The sequence below is a fragment of the Strix uralensis genome, chromosome 1 (genome assembly GCF_047716275.1).
Source record: "Strix uralensis isolate ZFMK-TIS-50842 chromosome 1, bStrUra1, whole genome shotgun sequence".
NCBI lineage: Eukaryota > Metazoa > Chordata > Aves > Strigiformes > Strigidae > Strix > Strix uralensis.
Window position 1 is genome coordinate 17,068,457 of NC_133972.1, and position 16,073 is coordinate 17,084,529.

At 58.0% G+C, this 16,073-nt stretch overlaps 1 protein-coding gene across 3 annotated transcripts in view; it reads right to left on the reverse strand.

Annotated features, from left to right (window-relative positions):
* The window catches only part of AGAP3 (ArfGAP with GTPase domain, ankyrin repeat and PH domain 3), a 148,568-nt gene that overhangs the window by 102,360 nt on the left and 30,135 nt on the right, over window positions 1–16,073 (reverse strand). The window contains exon 1 of one of the 3 annotated variants that reach the window (XM_074851130.1): window positions 3,500–4,328. The exons of the other annotated variants lie outside the window; for them this stretch is intronic. Coding sequence (XP_074707231.1) covers window positions 3,500–4,328 — 829 coding nt within the window. Of the gene's footprint in view, window positions 1–3,499; window positions 4,329–16,073 lie in introns of those variants that run through there. 3 annotated transcript variants of the gene reach the window in all.

Here is a 16,073-nt window from a genome sequence, read left to right on the forward strand (position 1 = left end):
CAGACCGGATTCAGCGTCTGAGGCATGGTCTCTAAACCCATCATGACACCTGTGCTTCTCAGCAACACTCCCGGCTAAGCCGAGACAGGTACCAACAAGAGATGATACATATCGTTATCTACTCAATTCACTATGCAAACTTCACCTTATTAATGTAAAAATAGCCTCCTCTTCTCCCAGTAGTCTTCTCTCACACATGCCCTACACATCAGTCCTAGGAGAGTAAAGGGAGTTACCTTAAGCCTTAAAGCACTTTAAAAAGCGGGGCATCTTTCTCAGAGAGGGGAATATGGTTGCAAGAAACACTTCCTGCGCTGTCAGAGATGCTGCACTCATCATCGCATGATCGCTCCGTGCACAGGGAGAACTCCAATCCCAAGCCAGTCCTGTTTTTCCAAGCCTGTGCCTATCAGAGGGCTTCTTCAGAACTGCACCACATGATACCTCAATACCTAGAAACGTTCCTCTGAACCACTGACCACGATTGATTCTGTGATTATTTGTGATCAGTCCAAGCTGGCTGGACTCTGTGTTAACTTTGTTCTCTAGCTCCAAGGGCTCTTGCACTCCCTTGGTTTATTAACAGAAAATCACATCCCCCTTCAGCCTTCATCCTGCTACGCAAAGCCCAGCTCTTTAAATCTTCTTTGGGTAACAATCTCTGCATTCCCCTGATCACCCCTCCCTGTGCCTGGTCCCGGCTGAACCCCTCCATCAGCAGGGAGCAGAGGTTACCCACGCAGCCCAAAGGAGGTCTCAGCAGGGCTGGGGGAGCAGCACTGAGACCATCCTCCTGATCCTCCAGGCTTTTTGGCCCTTGGGCACATCTCCACAGCAGAGCGCAGCACTGGATGGGTATCTCAGCTTGCTGTAAACAAAATACTCCAGGTACTGGAAAGAGGGGAGCAGTGTTGGCTTGGATCTCTGCCTGGACTCATATATCCAGCTTTTCCAAAGAGCTGATAACCGCAACTGCAGCTGCACCCCCTCGGAAGGGCGTGTTGGGACTGTTCAGCAGCTTTCCTAGGGCTAAGGTGGGCAGCACTAGCATAAAGCATCAAAGTTTTTTGCAATGTCGAGAGAGTGTTAGAAATGCTATTGGCCTACGAGTCTGAAATGGGAATGGGGCAGGGATCTCCTGAGCTGCTGCATCCAGCAAGTCCACGTTGGAGCAGTACTAAGGTTGTGCACCTCCAGCCTATGGTGTCCTAGCTTGGAGGTTCAGGGCTCCCACCGGAACGAGCCAGAGCCCACAGACCGACACGCTGAGTGGAGAGACAGTGGGGAGACAGGACGTCAAACAGGACAAGCAACAGCAGCTTTGGTCTGCAGACTTCACCGCTCTTTCTTCGCATCTTGTTGACCCCGGGAGGACACACCTCGACTGGGTACGGAGACCTGTACTGCATTCCAGGCAGATAATGGCAAAAATGGTGTTCTAAGCAAAGACCAAACCCAAGCGTGAACTTTGCAGCTCCAGCAAGCAGGGCTCGCTTTGCTGCGATGAGCTTCCAGAAGCAGTCCAGAAAGGTCATCCCCAAGCTTGTGCCTCCAGTACGAGCCACGGTGGCAAATGCTAGCCACCCTGACAAGCAGTGGTCTTCCCTTAGCGGGCTGGTGACTGCTAGAGAGGGCTTGGAGCCCTCCGCAGCGCTCCCCAGAGAAGCCTCGGAAGGCTCTCCAGCAGACGGATCCGTGGGGGATCCCCAACCTGTCCCAGTGGAGCAGCCACGTGAGGGGTGAGGACACCAACACAAGCGCTCAACCTCAGCTGCTCCCCTGGGAATGCGGCCGCCGGGCCGGCTGCTGCTGGCGCAGCTCCTGCTGGAAGCCGCCGGCAAGCAGCAACAGGCCCCCCACTGCACGGGCAGGGCCCGGCCCTCCCTGCCCGGATACACCCACATTCCCCAGCCATGAGCGCAGCCTCCCCTCGCCTGGGAACCTCCCGCCACCCAGCCGGCACCCGGCACCCAGCCCCGGGCACCCCTGCCAGCGGCCTGGCCCCCCGGGAGGAGCGCGCCGCAGGGGAGCGCAGCAGCAGTATCCGGTCCCTTCACCCCATAGCACAGCCTCAGCCACCCACCCAGAGCCTCCAAAGCTTCCAGGACCATTCCCAAGGAGGCCCAGCAAGCCCCAGGGACAAGGGGGACCGGCAGGAATGAACCCCTTGAGCTCCCTGTGCAGAACCTGCACAGCAGAGGATCTCAGCCCGCCAGCAATCCTGCTCCTGCGGTGGTCCCTGGAGCCCAGCCCTCCCAGAAAGCATCCTGGGCACAAAGTTCCTCTGGGCAGCCGCTGCCTTGAGAGCAGGCGGATTCCTCTGGGAGCCCACCAGCCCCAATCTGTCCCTCTGGCATGTGAGCCAAGCCAGGGAACTGCTTCCACAATGCCCAGGCTCTAGAGCAGAGCGATGGAAACCCGGAGAGCCAGAAAACGGCTGCCCTGCCTCCTCGAGAACGAGCGGCAGGTCCCGGCCCAGCCCAGCCCCCAGCTCTGTGCATGCAGGCCAGCGTTCAATGCCTTAAAAAGCCTCTGGATGCTGATCTGGTCTCCCAGCCCTGGCCAGGCGGCCGGGCTCACCCGCACGTTTGCTTCTGTGGGGCCAGGGAACGGGATGGGACACAGAGGCACAGGCACATGGCCCCCGCGCACCCGAGCGGCCCCAGCACGGGAGAACAGCCCACAGCAGTGGGGCTGAACACCAGACCGTCGAGCAGCCGATCGCTGCTTCAGGGGCCAGTCCCCGATCACGTGCTCAATCCCCATGGGGGTCCCGCCACCCCTCCCCAGCCTGTCCTGCCCTCTGTCCCTCTGCCAGGTCACTCGGGATGCCACCACCACTCCCCGCAAGCTGCCCCGGGCCTGGCGGGCACCGCCAGTGCTCCCGAACACACGGCCCCAGCAGAGCATTGCTGAGACAGAGCCTGGCACCATGGAGCTGCTCATGGAGAGGGTGGAGGCGCAGGGACGTTTCTGAGCTCCCCAAGCCCCTCGTGCTGCTCTGCACCTCTGCTCTGGCCATCTCCCAGATGGGAGCCCGCTAACAGGGCCCCTCTCCCCCTCCCACAGAGTTTCAGCTCCCTCCGCTCCCCTGACGCACGAGGTTCAGCTCTCCTTGCCTTTGCTGGGACACCACTGGGGCAAGAAGGATGGGGGGGACACACACTCGGCTCCCAGATATCTGGCCGCAAGGGCCCCCGGATGTCCACAGCATCTCCTCCTCCCAGCTAGCCACACTGCAGCTTCTCCAGCACCGGCGCTGATGGTAGCGCCCACGGCTGCCGGGTGCTGGAGCGTGAAACAGCCCCACAAACACTCGCGCTTCCCTGCTGCAGCCAAGCTTTCCCGAGCGCAAACCCCGCTGAGCAGGGATGCAACCGGGTTCCTGCGCCCAGCCCCAGGACCTCCGCTGGGACAGACCACGGTCACCCGTCTCCGCAGACCCCCGCAGGCGCAGGGGGGCTCTCGCTGGGCCAGCACCACTCCTGTGCTCACTTACCCAGCGCTCGCAGCGGCCCGCTGCCCAGGAGGACGGGCTCGGCCCCGCCATGGGTGTCCTTGGGGCACGCGCTGCCGGTACTGCCGCGCTCTCGCCTTCGGAAGCGGCTCGTGAGGAGTCTCCAGAGTCCCCCCGCCTGCCCGGGGTCGGTGTGCAGCCTGCCCCCGACCCTGGCCAGCTCCGGGTAGAGCAGGTCCCGCTTGCTGGGGCAGGTGTGCAGGGAGCTGGCATCCCCCTCGCTCTTGGTGCGGAGACGCGCGGGGCGCAGGAGTCCCCCCGACTCTGAGCGCCGCAGCTCGTGGCCCCGGCGCAGGCGAAAGCTGAAGCTTTTGCGCAGGGAGCTGAAGTTCTTCCTGGGGCCAGGGCTGCTCCGGCCGCTGCCCCCGAAGAGGTTCCAGCGGCGGCTGCCCCAGAGGGAGCCCCCCCGGAGGAAGCCGGGGCTCTCGGCAGGCTGCGGCTGCCGGGCCGAGGGCAAGAAAGTCACGCTGCTGGGGCGCGGGCGCTGCGCCCCGTCGGCCCCGTCGAGCAGGGCCCCCTCAGCCTCGCCCTCCGGCCCCGGTTTGCGGGGCGAGCGCAGCCTGAAGAAGTCCAGCAAGCTGCCGCGGGCCCTGGCGGGGGGCGGCGGGGGCAGCAGGGCCGCGGCCGCCAGCCCGTTCCCCGCCGCGCAGAAGCTCTTGGGCCGCCGCCTCTGCTGCTGGGCGGCCTTGAGGGCGGCCTGGACGGCGGGGACGCCCTGCAGGTCCAGCGACTCGCAGACGCTGACGGCGCGGCGGGGGCTCGGCCGCGGGGGGCCCCGGCCCGCCTCGCTCCAGCGCCAGCCCTCCGCCATCGTCACCTGCGGGGCTGCCCCATGGCCCCGGGCCGCCCGCCGCTCTGGGCCGCTGCCGGCGCGGGCGGCCGGTCCCGGGGAGGCGGCGCGGCGGGACCCCGCACGCCGCCCGCTGCCTGCCGGCTCCCACGCCGCGCCGGCATGCCCGGGCCGCGCTCCGGCGCGCCGCCAGCGCGGGGCTGGGGCTGGGCCCGGGCCCGCCCCGGAACGGGGCCGGGGCCCGGGATGGGAATGGATGCGGCCGGGGCCGCCCCGCCCTCCCCCGACGCCGCGGGCACCGAGCCCCGGGGCGGGCAAGGCGCTGCCCCTCCGCCCGGCCCCCGCAGCCGGAGCCGGCCCGGGGCGGCGCTCGGCTGCAGCCGGGGGCCGGGCCGGGCCGGGCCCTGTCACCGCCCGCCGGGGCCGGGGCCGGGGCCGGGGCCGGGGCCGAGCCGGGGCCGGGGCCCCCTCGGCGCGGCGCGGGGCCGGCGGTGTCCGCCAGGGGGCGCAGCGCTCCCGCTCGCCGCCGGTACCGGGGGACCCCCCCCCCACACACACCCCCCAGACACCCCCCCGCGCCCCCTCAGCTCTCCCGCTCCCAGGTCTCGCCTCAGGAGGCCGCGGGGCTCTGGGTCCCGCCCCGGCCCCTCGCCCCTTCCAGCACGGCCCCGGGCCCCTCTCCTCCCCGCCTGCTTCCCCGGGCCGAAGCTGCGCCCCGCCGGCAGCGGCTGCCCCCCCCGCCCCGCGATGTCCGCCATGGCTTCCGGAAAGCCCTGGAAAAGCACCGACAGCCCGCAGCCGGCCTGACCCCGCAGCCGCCTGCGGAGAGCGGCGAGGGGCCCAGGGCGAGCCTAACCGCCTCAGCCAGAGCTTCGCTCCCCTCTTCTTCGCGAGCAAAGTGTCCTCCCTTCACCAGACACACCATGGTGCCGCTCTGGCCGGCCTCCGCGGCCGTTTCTTCCAGAGTCCCCCACTGCGGTACCTCCTCCTCTTCCCTCGCACCCCCCCACCTTTGCTGCCTGCAATCCCTGGCTCCAGGACTCTCCTCCTCCTCTCGTTTTTCCTCATGCATTTTCCCCTCTCCCTGGCTTTCCTCCTTCTCAGTGCAAGCATGATCTGCGCTCCCTCTGAGGAGAAAAAATAAAAATAAAAATGCTGGACTCCCCCTTAAATTATTTTTACCTTTCTGAAAGCTCTGTCTGCTAAACCAGCCCAGGTATTCTCCTGCCTCTCAAGGCCTCTCCAGAGAACATCTTAATATCAGCATCTCCTTTTCCCCCCTCCTTACCCAGGAGTCTGACTCCGCTGCCTCGACTCTTCCAAAATCCCACCCCCTTTTTGGACTTTGCCCTCTCTTCAATCCCTAATCCTCCTTCACAGCATGCCCTCACAATTTTCTTGAGCAACACCCCATCTCCTCTCCAGTCCTCGGCGGATGCACCCAGCCCTGGTCACTGCTCTAGGACACAGCTAAATCCCACCTCGCCATGAGGGACCACCAGGTTCAGCCTTTCCCCTCCCCACGGCACAGCCAACACCTCAGTCAAGCCCCTCGCTCTCTTCTCCATCCTCTCCTAAGCCCTTCCACCACCCCCTCTATTAATACCACAGACCACCATCACCACGCTGCGTAGGCAGAGCCATCGCCCAGCAGCCTCCTCCCTTCGCTGGAGGTCCTTCCCTCGACTTTTTTGCACCTTTCAGACAGTGGAAACTAATTCCGCCACACACCCTCCCAGCTACACAGTGCTGAACGCACGGAGCAGCAACCCAGCCCGAGGATCAGCTCAGAGACGCCCTCCCCACACCACGACAGTGCTTTTGGGCAGCAGACAGGACGCACCCAGCTCCCCTCCCTCCAAGCCAACGGGCACCGATGTCTGAAACCGAGCAGAAGGCGCCTGACAACCCGCCAAAGCTACAGCTCTGCCATCTGTGCCAAGGTCACGGGAACACGCGAGCTGCCAGACTGGATCCGACCCTCATCCCCATCATCTGGTGTCCTGTCTCCCAGGAGCAGCCGCACTGCAGCGAGGAGTGAGGAATGCTGCAGAAAGCAATTACGAGGGAATGTCTTCCCAAGAGCGCGGAACACCAGACGAGGCTGGCTGCCGAGACCGTGGCGCCTCCATCACCGGAGATGTCAGAACCAATGGCACAGGCGTCTGTCAGGAGTAATTCAGACACAGGTAAGCAGCCTTTGGGCACAGAACCAGAGCAGTAACCTCGCAAGCTCCCTCCCAACCACGCTTCGCACAGCTCCTTGCTCCCAGGGATTGGAAGTCGTTCCTGTAATGAAGCGGGACCGTCTGTATTGATGCCTTCCCAAAATCCTGGGTTTAACTTTTACTGTAACAATGCCAGATGGTACACCTTCTATATGAATCTCATCTTTTTAAAATATTCTGGCAAGTTCTGAGCTCTAAGGTATCACTGAATCACAGAAGTATCTGCTGCAAGAGATGATGTAGCACACACTGCCCTGCCGAGGCAGGACCAGATGTACCTGGATCACCCCGACAGGCGTCTGTCTGACCCACCCTTAACCACCTCCCTAAGCCCACTGCAGTACTGCACTGTCCTCACTGCTCCTGTTCTTCTTCCTCCCACCATCTGATCCAAAAATCCCCTGCCTGCATATAAAGCCAATTACTTCTGCCATACCCTTATCGGCCGTGAAGAATAACAGGCTGCCTTCTTCCCTACAACCTTACACGTACTGAGAAACACAGAGCTACCCTCAGCTGACATCTCCTTCACTGTCCCACCGAGGACTGTATTTTTAAAGCTGTTAGGGTTTTATGTATTCCCTTCACAGAATCCCAGAATCATCTAGGTTGAAAAAGACCTTGAAGATCATCCAGTCCAACCATTAACCTCCCATTAACCTCACACTGACCGTTCTCAACTCCACCATATCCCTCAGTGCTATGTCAACCTGAAATTCTCTACAGTTTGCCTACTACCTTTTTTTAAATGCAGTGCCAGAACCTGGGCACAATATTCAGCTGGGGCCTCCAGCAGCACTGAGAGGAAATCTATATGCACCATCTGTATTGCTACATCTCAAGACATTGGTCTGCACTACCATAACAACATAACAGTATTTTTACCTAATGAGCCTGTTAAGAGGCAAAGGTTTCCATGTGCTATATACATTGATATGATCCCCTTGGTGTTACTCCTACAGAAAGAACAAAAGACATCTAAAATAAAGTAGAATAACACAAAGCCTCGGATACAACTTCTGGTGGCAGAGGGCTGCAGGCAAAGAGAGTGCACCCAAGGAAGGGCTCAAACCCTGACAGATCTGGACAGCACATGGACCACAGCTGAAATGGCGACCAATAGAGAAACCGTTCTGAGAATGAGATCAGGAAACCAGAAGCCACCGGTGTTTAGAGACAGCCACCACTGAAATATGACCCACGCACCTTTAAGCGTCTCTTAAGCAGTTTACTCCGCGATTATACTGGGTTTGACTGGTGCCATGCGCGTATCTAACGCAAATGAAAGATTACAATTCACCCGCCCGGTGGGAAGGCGGCAGCTGCTGAGTCCCCTGCGCCACGCGGGTCTCCGGAAGCAGACGAGCTCTGAGAGCTGGGATGTAACAGGGACATGGTGCTTTTGCAATCCTGACCTGGGGCAGGTGCCTGGGGACAGAAGCAAGTTAGTCTCTTACCAGTACTTTTATGAGTCACGCTCATGTTACAAATATTATGGCAATGAACATCTGGTTTAAATTAACAAAAAGCCATGAGAGCCTAAACAACATCTGCACTGGAAGACAGTCCAAAAGGCAGGGAACTTTCCACTGCTGGGTGGAGCCCCAAAACGGAAAAGAAGTCTGAACCATGCCCACTCAAATGCTCCACCGTGCTCCTCCAGATCGAACTGGCTTTGGTGTTTCTGCTCCAGCTGTCTGCAGATGCAAAGTTTTGTTGCAAGAGGACATTCAACCCGGAGGATGGGGCAGCTGCATTCACCATCCCACCCGGGTTGGAAGGTGCTGTCGCTCCGCAGAGGGACCCAAGTTTGGGAGACCCACTGCAGCAAAGCCGCACGTCCGGCGCAGACGAGGGACCGGCACGGCGGCGTCTAAGAACGCCTCAGCAGCTGGGGAGGGACGGAGGAGGCTCCCGGCACAGACGGAGCTGTAAGTTTTCAGCGCCCTGGCAGCGAGCAGATGCCAGCAGCAGACCAGGAGGACAGCACAGACATCAGCCAGCCCTGGGACCTACACACTAGCAGGGCTGCAGAGTGCCCAAGGCCGGTGGCCCCACGCAGAGCACGGCTGGAGCAGCAGAGCGGGGGGCTGCGTGCAGTGCCACGGGGGACGGCGGCCAAGCCCCTCCACGGCTGCAGGAAGACCCCGAGCGCCGTGCCAGGACCACGCTGGAGCTGCCCGGCTCTGCAGACTAGCTCCAGCCAGCTCGGCCTCACACCAGGAATACTGATGAGGCTCTGCCCAAACAGGCAGCGTGCGGGGCGCAGGCTCCGCTGCCCGGCTGTGGGGTGCGCAGCGCCGCAGCCCCCCCAGCCCCACGTCACGCCAGCGCCCAGCCCGGCTGCCAGCGCGTCAGCAGCAGGCAGCGCGTCGCAGCCGTCACTCGGGGAGGCGGTGGCGGGGACAAGGGACAGGGACAGAGCCCTTCTCTGCCGGAAAAGGAGGAGGGCAAAGGAGATGGAGGGACACTGCTCATAGCTGTGTCCAGCCACAGCCAGGCTCTGTGCACAGCTGTGGGGCTCAAGCATCCAGTACAGCTGGAGAACCCAAATCACACGAGCTCCGCTATGATAACCCTTTCTGGTCACCCCAACCAACCCATTCACGAGAAATAATACCCCACCCTCTTCGTCGACAAAACATCCACCAGCCCAGCAGTCCCCTGCAAATCCCCTGGGTCTCAGGCTGGAGAAATGAGGCATTGCTCCAGGTCCAAGCTCTGGGAGAGCCCCTCACTGCCCTGTGTGCCAGCTGGAGCCCCCGCACCCTGTTTGTGCCCCTGCCCGTGCCCCTTTCCCAGCCCCGGAGCTGTGGGTTTGACACCTCAGGCCTGACTTTCGATGGCCTCTTGAAGTGAGAGATCACTCAGAGCAGGCTGTTACCTACAGTTTCCATGGCCCAGCCAGCAAACAGTTAACAAAAGCCAGGAAGTAAACAGAAAAGGCACACAAGAGCCTGACTTCAGCATCAGCTCTCTCCCTCCTCCCACACGCTCTGCACACCCCCAGCTCGGGTCCTGCCTGCAAACCTCGACACTGCTGACGAGGAAATTACCACTTTCTCCCCTCTGGGATTCACAGCGCTGAAGCAAACCACCTCCTTCCTACACGCCATGAGGTCATGCCCATGTCACCCAAAGCACCCCACAACACCCCACCCCTGCAGCACCACGGCCACCCTCTCGTCCGCAAGGAAGAGAAGCCGAGCACCAAATCACCACCAGCCCTGCGGACCCTGCGCCGACACGCTGCAAGACACATGCAGGGATGGCACTTCCTAAGCTGGTCCAGACCCCAGTGCCACAGGGAAGCCCAGGAAGACATCACTTTGAGATGTTATCACCCAGGCGTAATAGAAGATCAAGGCAGAGATCACTTCTACTCATTAAACCACCCCCCCGGGCACTTCTGCAAGCAGGGATGTTCATACCAGTGTCCTGACTAAACCTTAGCCTCTGCTTAGCTGCAGTTAGTCTGGTACCTCTGCTCCAAGCCATGGGGCAGACTCGCCGTAATGCCAGCGTAGGCACCAGGCTGTTCCCAGGCTGTATTCACACAGTCCTTCCATGCTCCTCACCAACCTCCCAGGAGACACTCGAGCAATGGCTGCAGGTACGAGCAGACTCAACATGATTAGGCTAGACATTGTGAAATCTTCTCGGTATTTTGAAACCCAAAGACAAAAGCCCATGTGAAAATTTGATTAGAGGACTAAAGCAGACCTCTTCAGGTTCTCAAGCCCAGCCCTTGCCCTAGCTTTAAAATCCCTCCCATAATCATCATTTACAACCGTGAAAATCCTCTAGCTTATTCCAAAAGCAGCAGAGGTAAGGAGGAATGAAAAGAATAATACCACAGGGGTGAAGCTGAGAGACAGACAGTGCAGAAATAAGACTCAGACAACAGGTAAATAAATCTGGAGGTCAAGAGGAGAACACAGCCTCTTGGCCAGGAGATGTAAGAGGCTGAAAAATCCCCCCCCACCTCAACAGAAAGGCAGAGATCCTACAGCAGTTGACAAAGGGCGGCTGCAGAGTCAGCTCCTTGGCGGATCAGGAGGGCAGAGGAGACCTCCAGACCTTTCCAGCTCGAGGCCAGCCCTCACTGAAAGGCTGGGGCGTTTGCTCAGAGGATTGAATCCAAGAAGTCTCCCAAGGAAGGAGCGGCACGGGGGAGCGGCCCCTCTTGCTGCTTCTCCATCAAGCAGCCAACTCAGGGCAGCTCTCCCTGGCCTCACCAGCTGGCTGGGGCATCAGGAAAAGCCCCACCCTGGCAAAGGATGGAGCCTGGATCCCCCAGGCCAGGTCTACACTGACCGGACACTGACCTGTCCTCAGGTCCTTCTCGTTCTGTTGCACATGGCATCACTCAGACACCACCACCGACATGCACAGGAACGATGGAACAGCAGACACTGGCAGAAGGTGAGACTGGAAAGGCACTCAGCTCTACAAAAGGGAGAGAAGCCCAGAACCCCAAATGGGATGTTCCCAACAGAGCTTCCCAAGGCCATCTGAGACCAGTCCTCCCTGGAAAACATGCAAAACAATTACCCTGTAAGAAGCCATGAAAAGGTCCCGTCTTTCTTCAGCGTTCCCTCAAGGCAACTGCTCAAGAACAAAAGAGGAGGTAAAGGAAGTATTTCCAAAAAACAAGCTAAAAAGCCACAGAGACTGATAACAACACCGGATGGTCACATGGAACTAAGCACCCCAACAAATGCCTTCAAATACCATTTCACCTAGTGCTTCTACCTCGTCATCCTCCCGAGGATCAGCTCGGTGACTAATAACGTAAGCACACAAAGGCAGCGATTGTTTTGCCACAAACAAGAGAGTCAGTGGTGAGAGCAGCATTAGTAAACTATTCTGTATCACACCTGGTGCAGGGTAACTACAGCACTCTAGCCAGCAACAAAGCTCTCTAGAAAAGCCAAACCAGCTTCCTTTCCCCGCGAAACAGGCCATAGCCTTTTTAGCTTAAACTCTTATTAGCAATTGTTTTAGAAAAGGAAATATAACTCTTAGGATGTTAAAAAAACGTAGATGTCATCTAGCATATGAAGCATTTACAACAAAATGGTACTGGTGAGAATATGCATTTAATTAAACCCACTCACACCTTCAGGTGGTGCAAGAAGGGCCTCGGAGCAAGCCAAAGCCAGGCACACTGCAGGCGGCACCAAGCCAGAGCCCTGCTCCAGGCTGGCTGAGGGTTAGATGTCTCCTCCTGCTCCCGCCTAGCTCCAAGGGTCCCAGGGAGCCCAGAGAGGGAATTCCTGCACAGGGCTCCACAGGCGAGATGGCATCGCCTCCCGCTGCCCTCCTCACAGACACGTGGATCGCTCGCAGGGGGCACGGGGCAGCTCCCTTTGACAATCCATCCACACTAACAGTTGAGATCAGTTTTAATTTCACTACCTGGTTGCCCACCCTAACTTTAGGTGACCACCCGAACACCCACCAACCACACGGTCATCAGCCCCAGCTGACAGAAAACTGTAAGGCAGAATGTGAACTTCAACAAAACATTTCAGTGAAAAGGGAAAAAATACAGTTAACATGAGAAAGGTGGGTATTAGTGCAACAACTGTGAAGTTTTCATCTACAGATTAAATAGACCAAGCACTTTCACGGCATGGGCCTGCCAACACTGAACTTCCTCTGGTTGCTTATAGTCAAGGGAACAGCTGAACTCTTCACTGCAGGGTGCAGGCTGCAACCCAGAACTGCCTCTATGTCCAGGACAAGGGAAGCAGCAAATGCAACACCAGCATGTTGGGGGGAATCCTCGGAACCCAGACCAGTCAGCTAACATCTGTAACAGGAAAATCAGTGAAAACAACGATGAAGAACAGAGCAAGCAGAAACATAGATAGATGCAACGTCCTGGAAAAGAATCAGTACGGATTTTGCCAGCGGCAGTTGCATCTCATAGAAAGACATCACCTCCTTTTGAAAGATGAATGAAACTGAACTCAGGCGATGCAGCTGGTCCAGCTGCACTGTGGACATCCAGCCATAAATGGATTGTAATCAAACAATAGGCAACAAATAATAACAAAAAGGCAACAATAATAACAATTTACATTTTGAGAGTGCTTTTCAGTGAAGAATTTACAGGTAATTTTACGTATCTGCAGTTCTCATATGCCGCTACACCTCTCTATATAGTCACTTCTATAACTGTTTCATGGCATACTGTACAGGAGCCCTGAAATCCAAAATGCTATATCCCAGGACACAGTCAGCGCAGCTAACAGGACCACAAAAGCCCTCCTGACCACATCCCTCTACCAAACACTCTCAAGTTTCTCTGGAAGGAGAAGGGGAGTCCCTGGGTGGATAAAGAGCTGGTGAAAAGGGGAAGAGGACCACTGGAAGGCCGCCATCTCAGAGAAGGAGGTCACCAAGGCAGTGCTGAGAGACCAGTGCTGGGACTGCGCACCTCTAGACACCCAGGCCTGGTCTGGGCCGGGGGCGAGCAGTGGGGCGACGGCTTCGGCAGGGAGCACTACGCTGCCCAGGGCATCGGTCCCGGGTGCCCGCAGGACAGAGCTGCCCAGCCTCCTGTGCTGAGCAGCCAAGCCGAGGAGCCCCACTGGGATTTGAGACTCCCAGTCTATGATCTGATCTCCAGAGCACTGCACAGGTAAGTAGGAAAAAGCATCTTCCAACAGAAGAGCTGGGGAAAGTCAGATTAAACTGGCGAGTTTCAAAAGAAAAGGAAGCACTTCTTAATGGATGCTGGGTCAACCAGGGAAATACTACTATATGCTCCTCCTGGTTTCATCCGATTCCCAAGGCATTTGCTTTCAACCATCTTCTAAGAGGATACTGGGCTAAACCGAACTTTGGTCTGAACCAGCACAACCTTCCTCAAACAGGCCCTTGGTTCCTCTGATCACCCTTGTAACCTATTTCTGCTCCCATTTCCATCAAAATCCTCTTCCCTGCAGCAGGCGCCACACAAAGCCTCCTGGAGGAAATCTCAGCCATGCCTTACACGAGGGCACCGCTGTTTTCACGTCACGTATTCTCCCTACGAAGCGTAAGGCCGTGCTTGCTATTTTGATGGAGACATGCCACTGTAAGTCTCTTGCTCCAAGAAATAACAGAGTCTAAACCAACCCAGGCTATGACTTCAGAGCGAACAGTGCAGCACAACTTCAAGGGAAAATAATACCAAATAAGCCAAAATTTCCATTGCAGTTCTGGAGGCCTAAGCGCACTTTCTCCGTAAGCCTGGCAGCCTCAGACCCGGCAGCTTCCAGGTAACGAGTTTCTCAGACCCCTCTGGCCCTGGGCACCATCCTGCCCTCACGGCAGCAGAAGACGGATCTGGGCTTTCCAGGAGAGAGAGACCAGAGAGGGATGCAGCAGGAATGTGCCCAGGAAGATGGAGACCACTGGACCAGGGCCACAGACTGCCCAGAGCAGAGGGGAGGAGAAGGCTGGGAAAGCCGATGGATCCTCGCCCGAGCAGGGCCACAGGCTGCAGCAGAATGGTGCCCGTCGGACAAAGGAAGACGTGCTCCAGCGCCGCACCAGCACAGAGCCGTCCCCACGGCCCTGCTGGCCAAGGAGCTCCCACACTGCCACCCCACCGTCGCTCCAGCAGGGGCCCCAGTCACCCCGAGACTGCTCCACCCACAAGCAGCTCCCAGCTTGTCTGTCACCGAGGATGGAGAAACCAAGGGACCTGCCAGCCTTGTGACAGCGAGACCACGGCGGCTTCTCAAAGGATGTCAGAGGGCACCCGGCACCCCGCTGCTGTCTGTGGCTGGCAGCGAGAGGAGGCGATAAGCACAGGACTGAACACTTACTTAGTAGCTATGCTTTATTTTTTGCTCCCACTTTTACTGTAATCATGATCAGTGTTTTTCATTAAAAATAAAATACATAATGTCAGTTTGCGAGCAGACACTGACAGCGTCAAGAGCTAACAATTGTTTTGCAGACCAGCTGCTGGGATCTCAGGAACGACCAGCAATGACTTAGAACTGTTCCAGATCTTGTGCCACTGCTCCAAGAACGAGAAGAATAACCCTACTTCCTGGCCAAACTCTAGCTTGTTAATTAAGCCTTCTTCTGCAGGGGCAACTAGCCCAGCCTTTCACACACTTCCCTCACTGCTCAACGGTTTCCAGCCCTAAAGCAGGTCTCTTCCCATCCAGTTAAACAAATACAGCAAAAACACCACCAGTGAGCCCAAAGCAAGTAAGCAGCTGGCATGTCTCAGCCCAAAGCTACAAGCCACGGAGACCCACCGAGGGCCGGGAGACTGCTGGGACCTTCCTGCATTTCCCTGGGGCATCAGCAGGGCCGGAGGGGACGTGCAGGTGGGGCTGAAGCTGCTGAGGAGCACAGCTCTGTAACAGACAGTAAGTAGATCAGGAGGACAAGCAGGCTTCCAGCCCAGCGCTTTGCTCTCTTCTCTGCCCCAACCTGGCAGCCAAGAAGCTCCCGCAATGTCTGGGGGAGCTGCGAACACGAGCGCCTTGGAGACAAGCTCTGAGCAGACGTGCTCACCCTATGACACCCTGCAGACCAAAGGGTGAGAGACCCAGCTCACCGTCAGCAATCGGTGCTGAGGTAAGATGGGGTGAGCCTCCTGTAAGAGGCAGCTTTCCCTTGACCCTGACCCGGCTGCCGACCTCCCACCAGGGCTGGCGGGAGGGGTCCCTGTAGACACTGTCCCATATGGGCTGTGGGGTCCATCCATGCTTTTCTTCTGAGCTCAGGATAATCCTTAATCACAGAATCATCTCAGCTGGAAAAGACCTTGAAGATCATCCAGTCCAACCATTAACTTCACACTGACCATTCTCAACTCCACCAGATCCCTCAGTGCTGGGTCAGCCTGACTCTGAAACCCCTCCCATTCCAACGCTCAACAACCCCTTCTGGAAAGAAATGCTTCCTAATAGCCAGTCTGACCCTGCCCTGGTGCAGCTTGAGGCCATTCCCTCTTGTCCTATCACTTGTTCCTGGGTTCAAGAGACTCATCCCCAGCTCTCTGCACCCTCCTTTCAAGTAGTTGTAGAGGGCGATGAGGTCTCCCCTCAGCCTCCTCTTCTCCAGACTAAACCCCCCCAGTTCCCTCAGCCGCTCCCCATCAGACCTGTGCTCCAGACCCTGCACCAGCTTCGTTGCCCTTCTCTGGACACGCTCGAGTCATTCAATGTCCTTTTTGTAGTGAGGGGCCCAAAACTGAACCCAGTCATCGAGGTGCGGCCTCACCAGTGCCGAGTCCAGGGGTAAGATCCCTTCCCTGTCCCTGCTGGCCACGCTATTGCTGATCCAAGCCAGGATGCCATTGGCCTTCTTGGCCACCTGGGCACACTGCTGGCTCATGTTCAGCCGGCTGTCAATCAACACCCCCAGGTCCCTCTCTGACTGGCAGCTCTGCAGCCACTCCTCCCCAAGCCTGTAGCGCTGCTGGGGGTTGTTGTGGCTGAAAAATCACCCATGGGCTGTAATGCAGCAGCGAGAGAGGAGCTCTCTATCCTTACACCGACAGAGAGCTCAGGAGCCG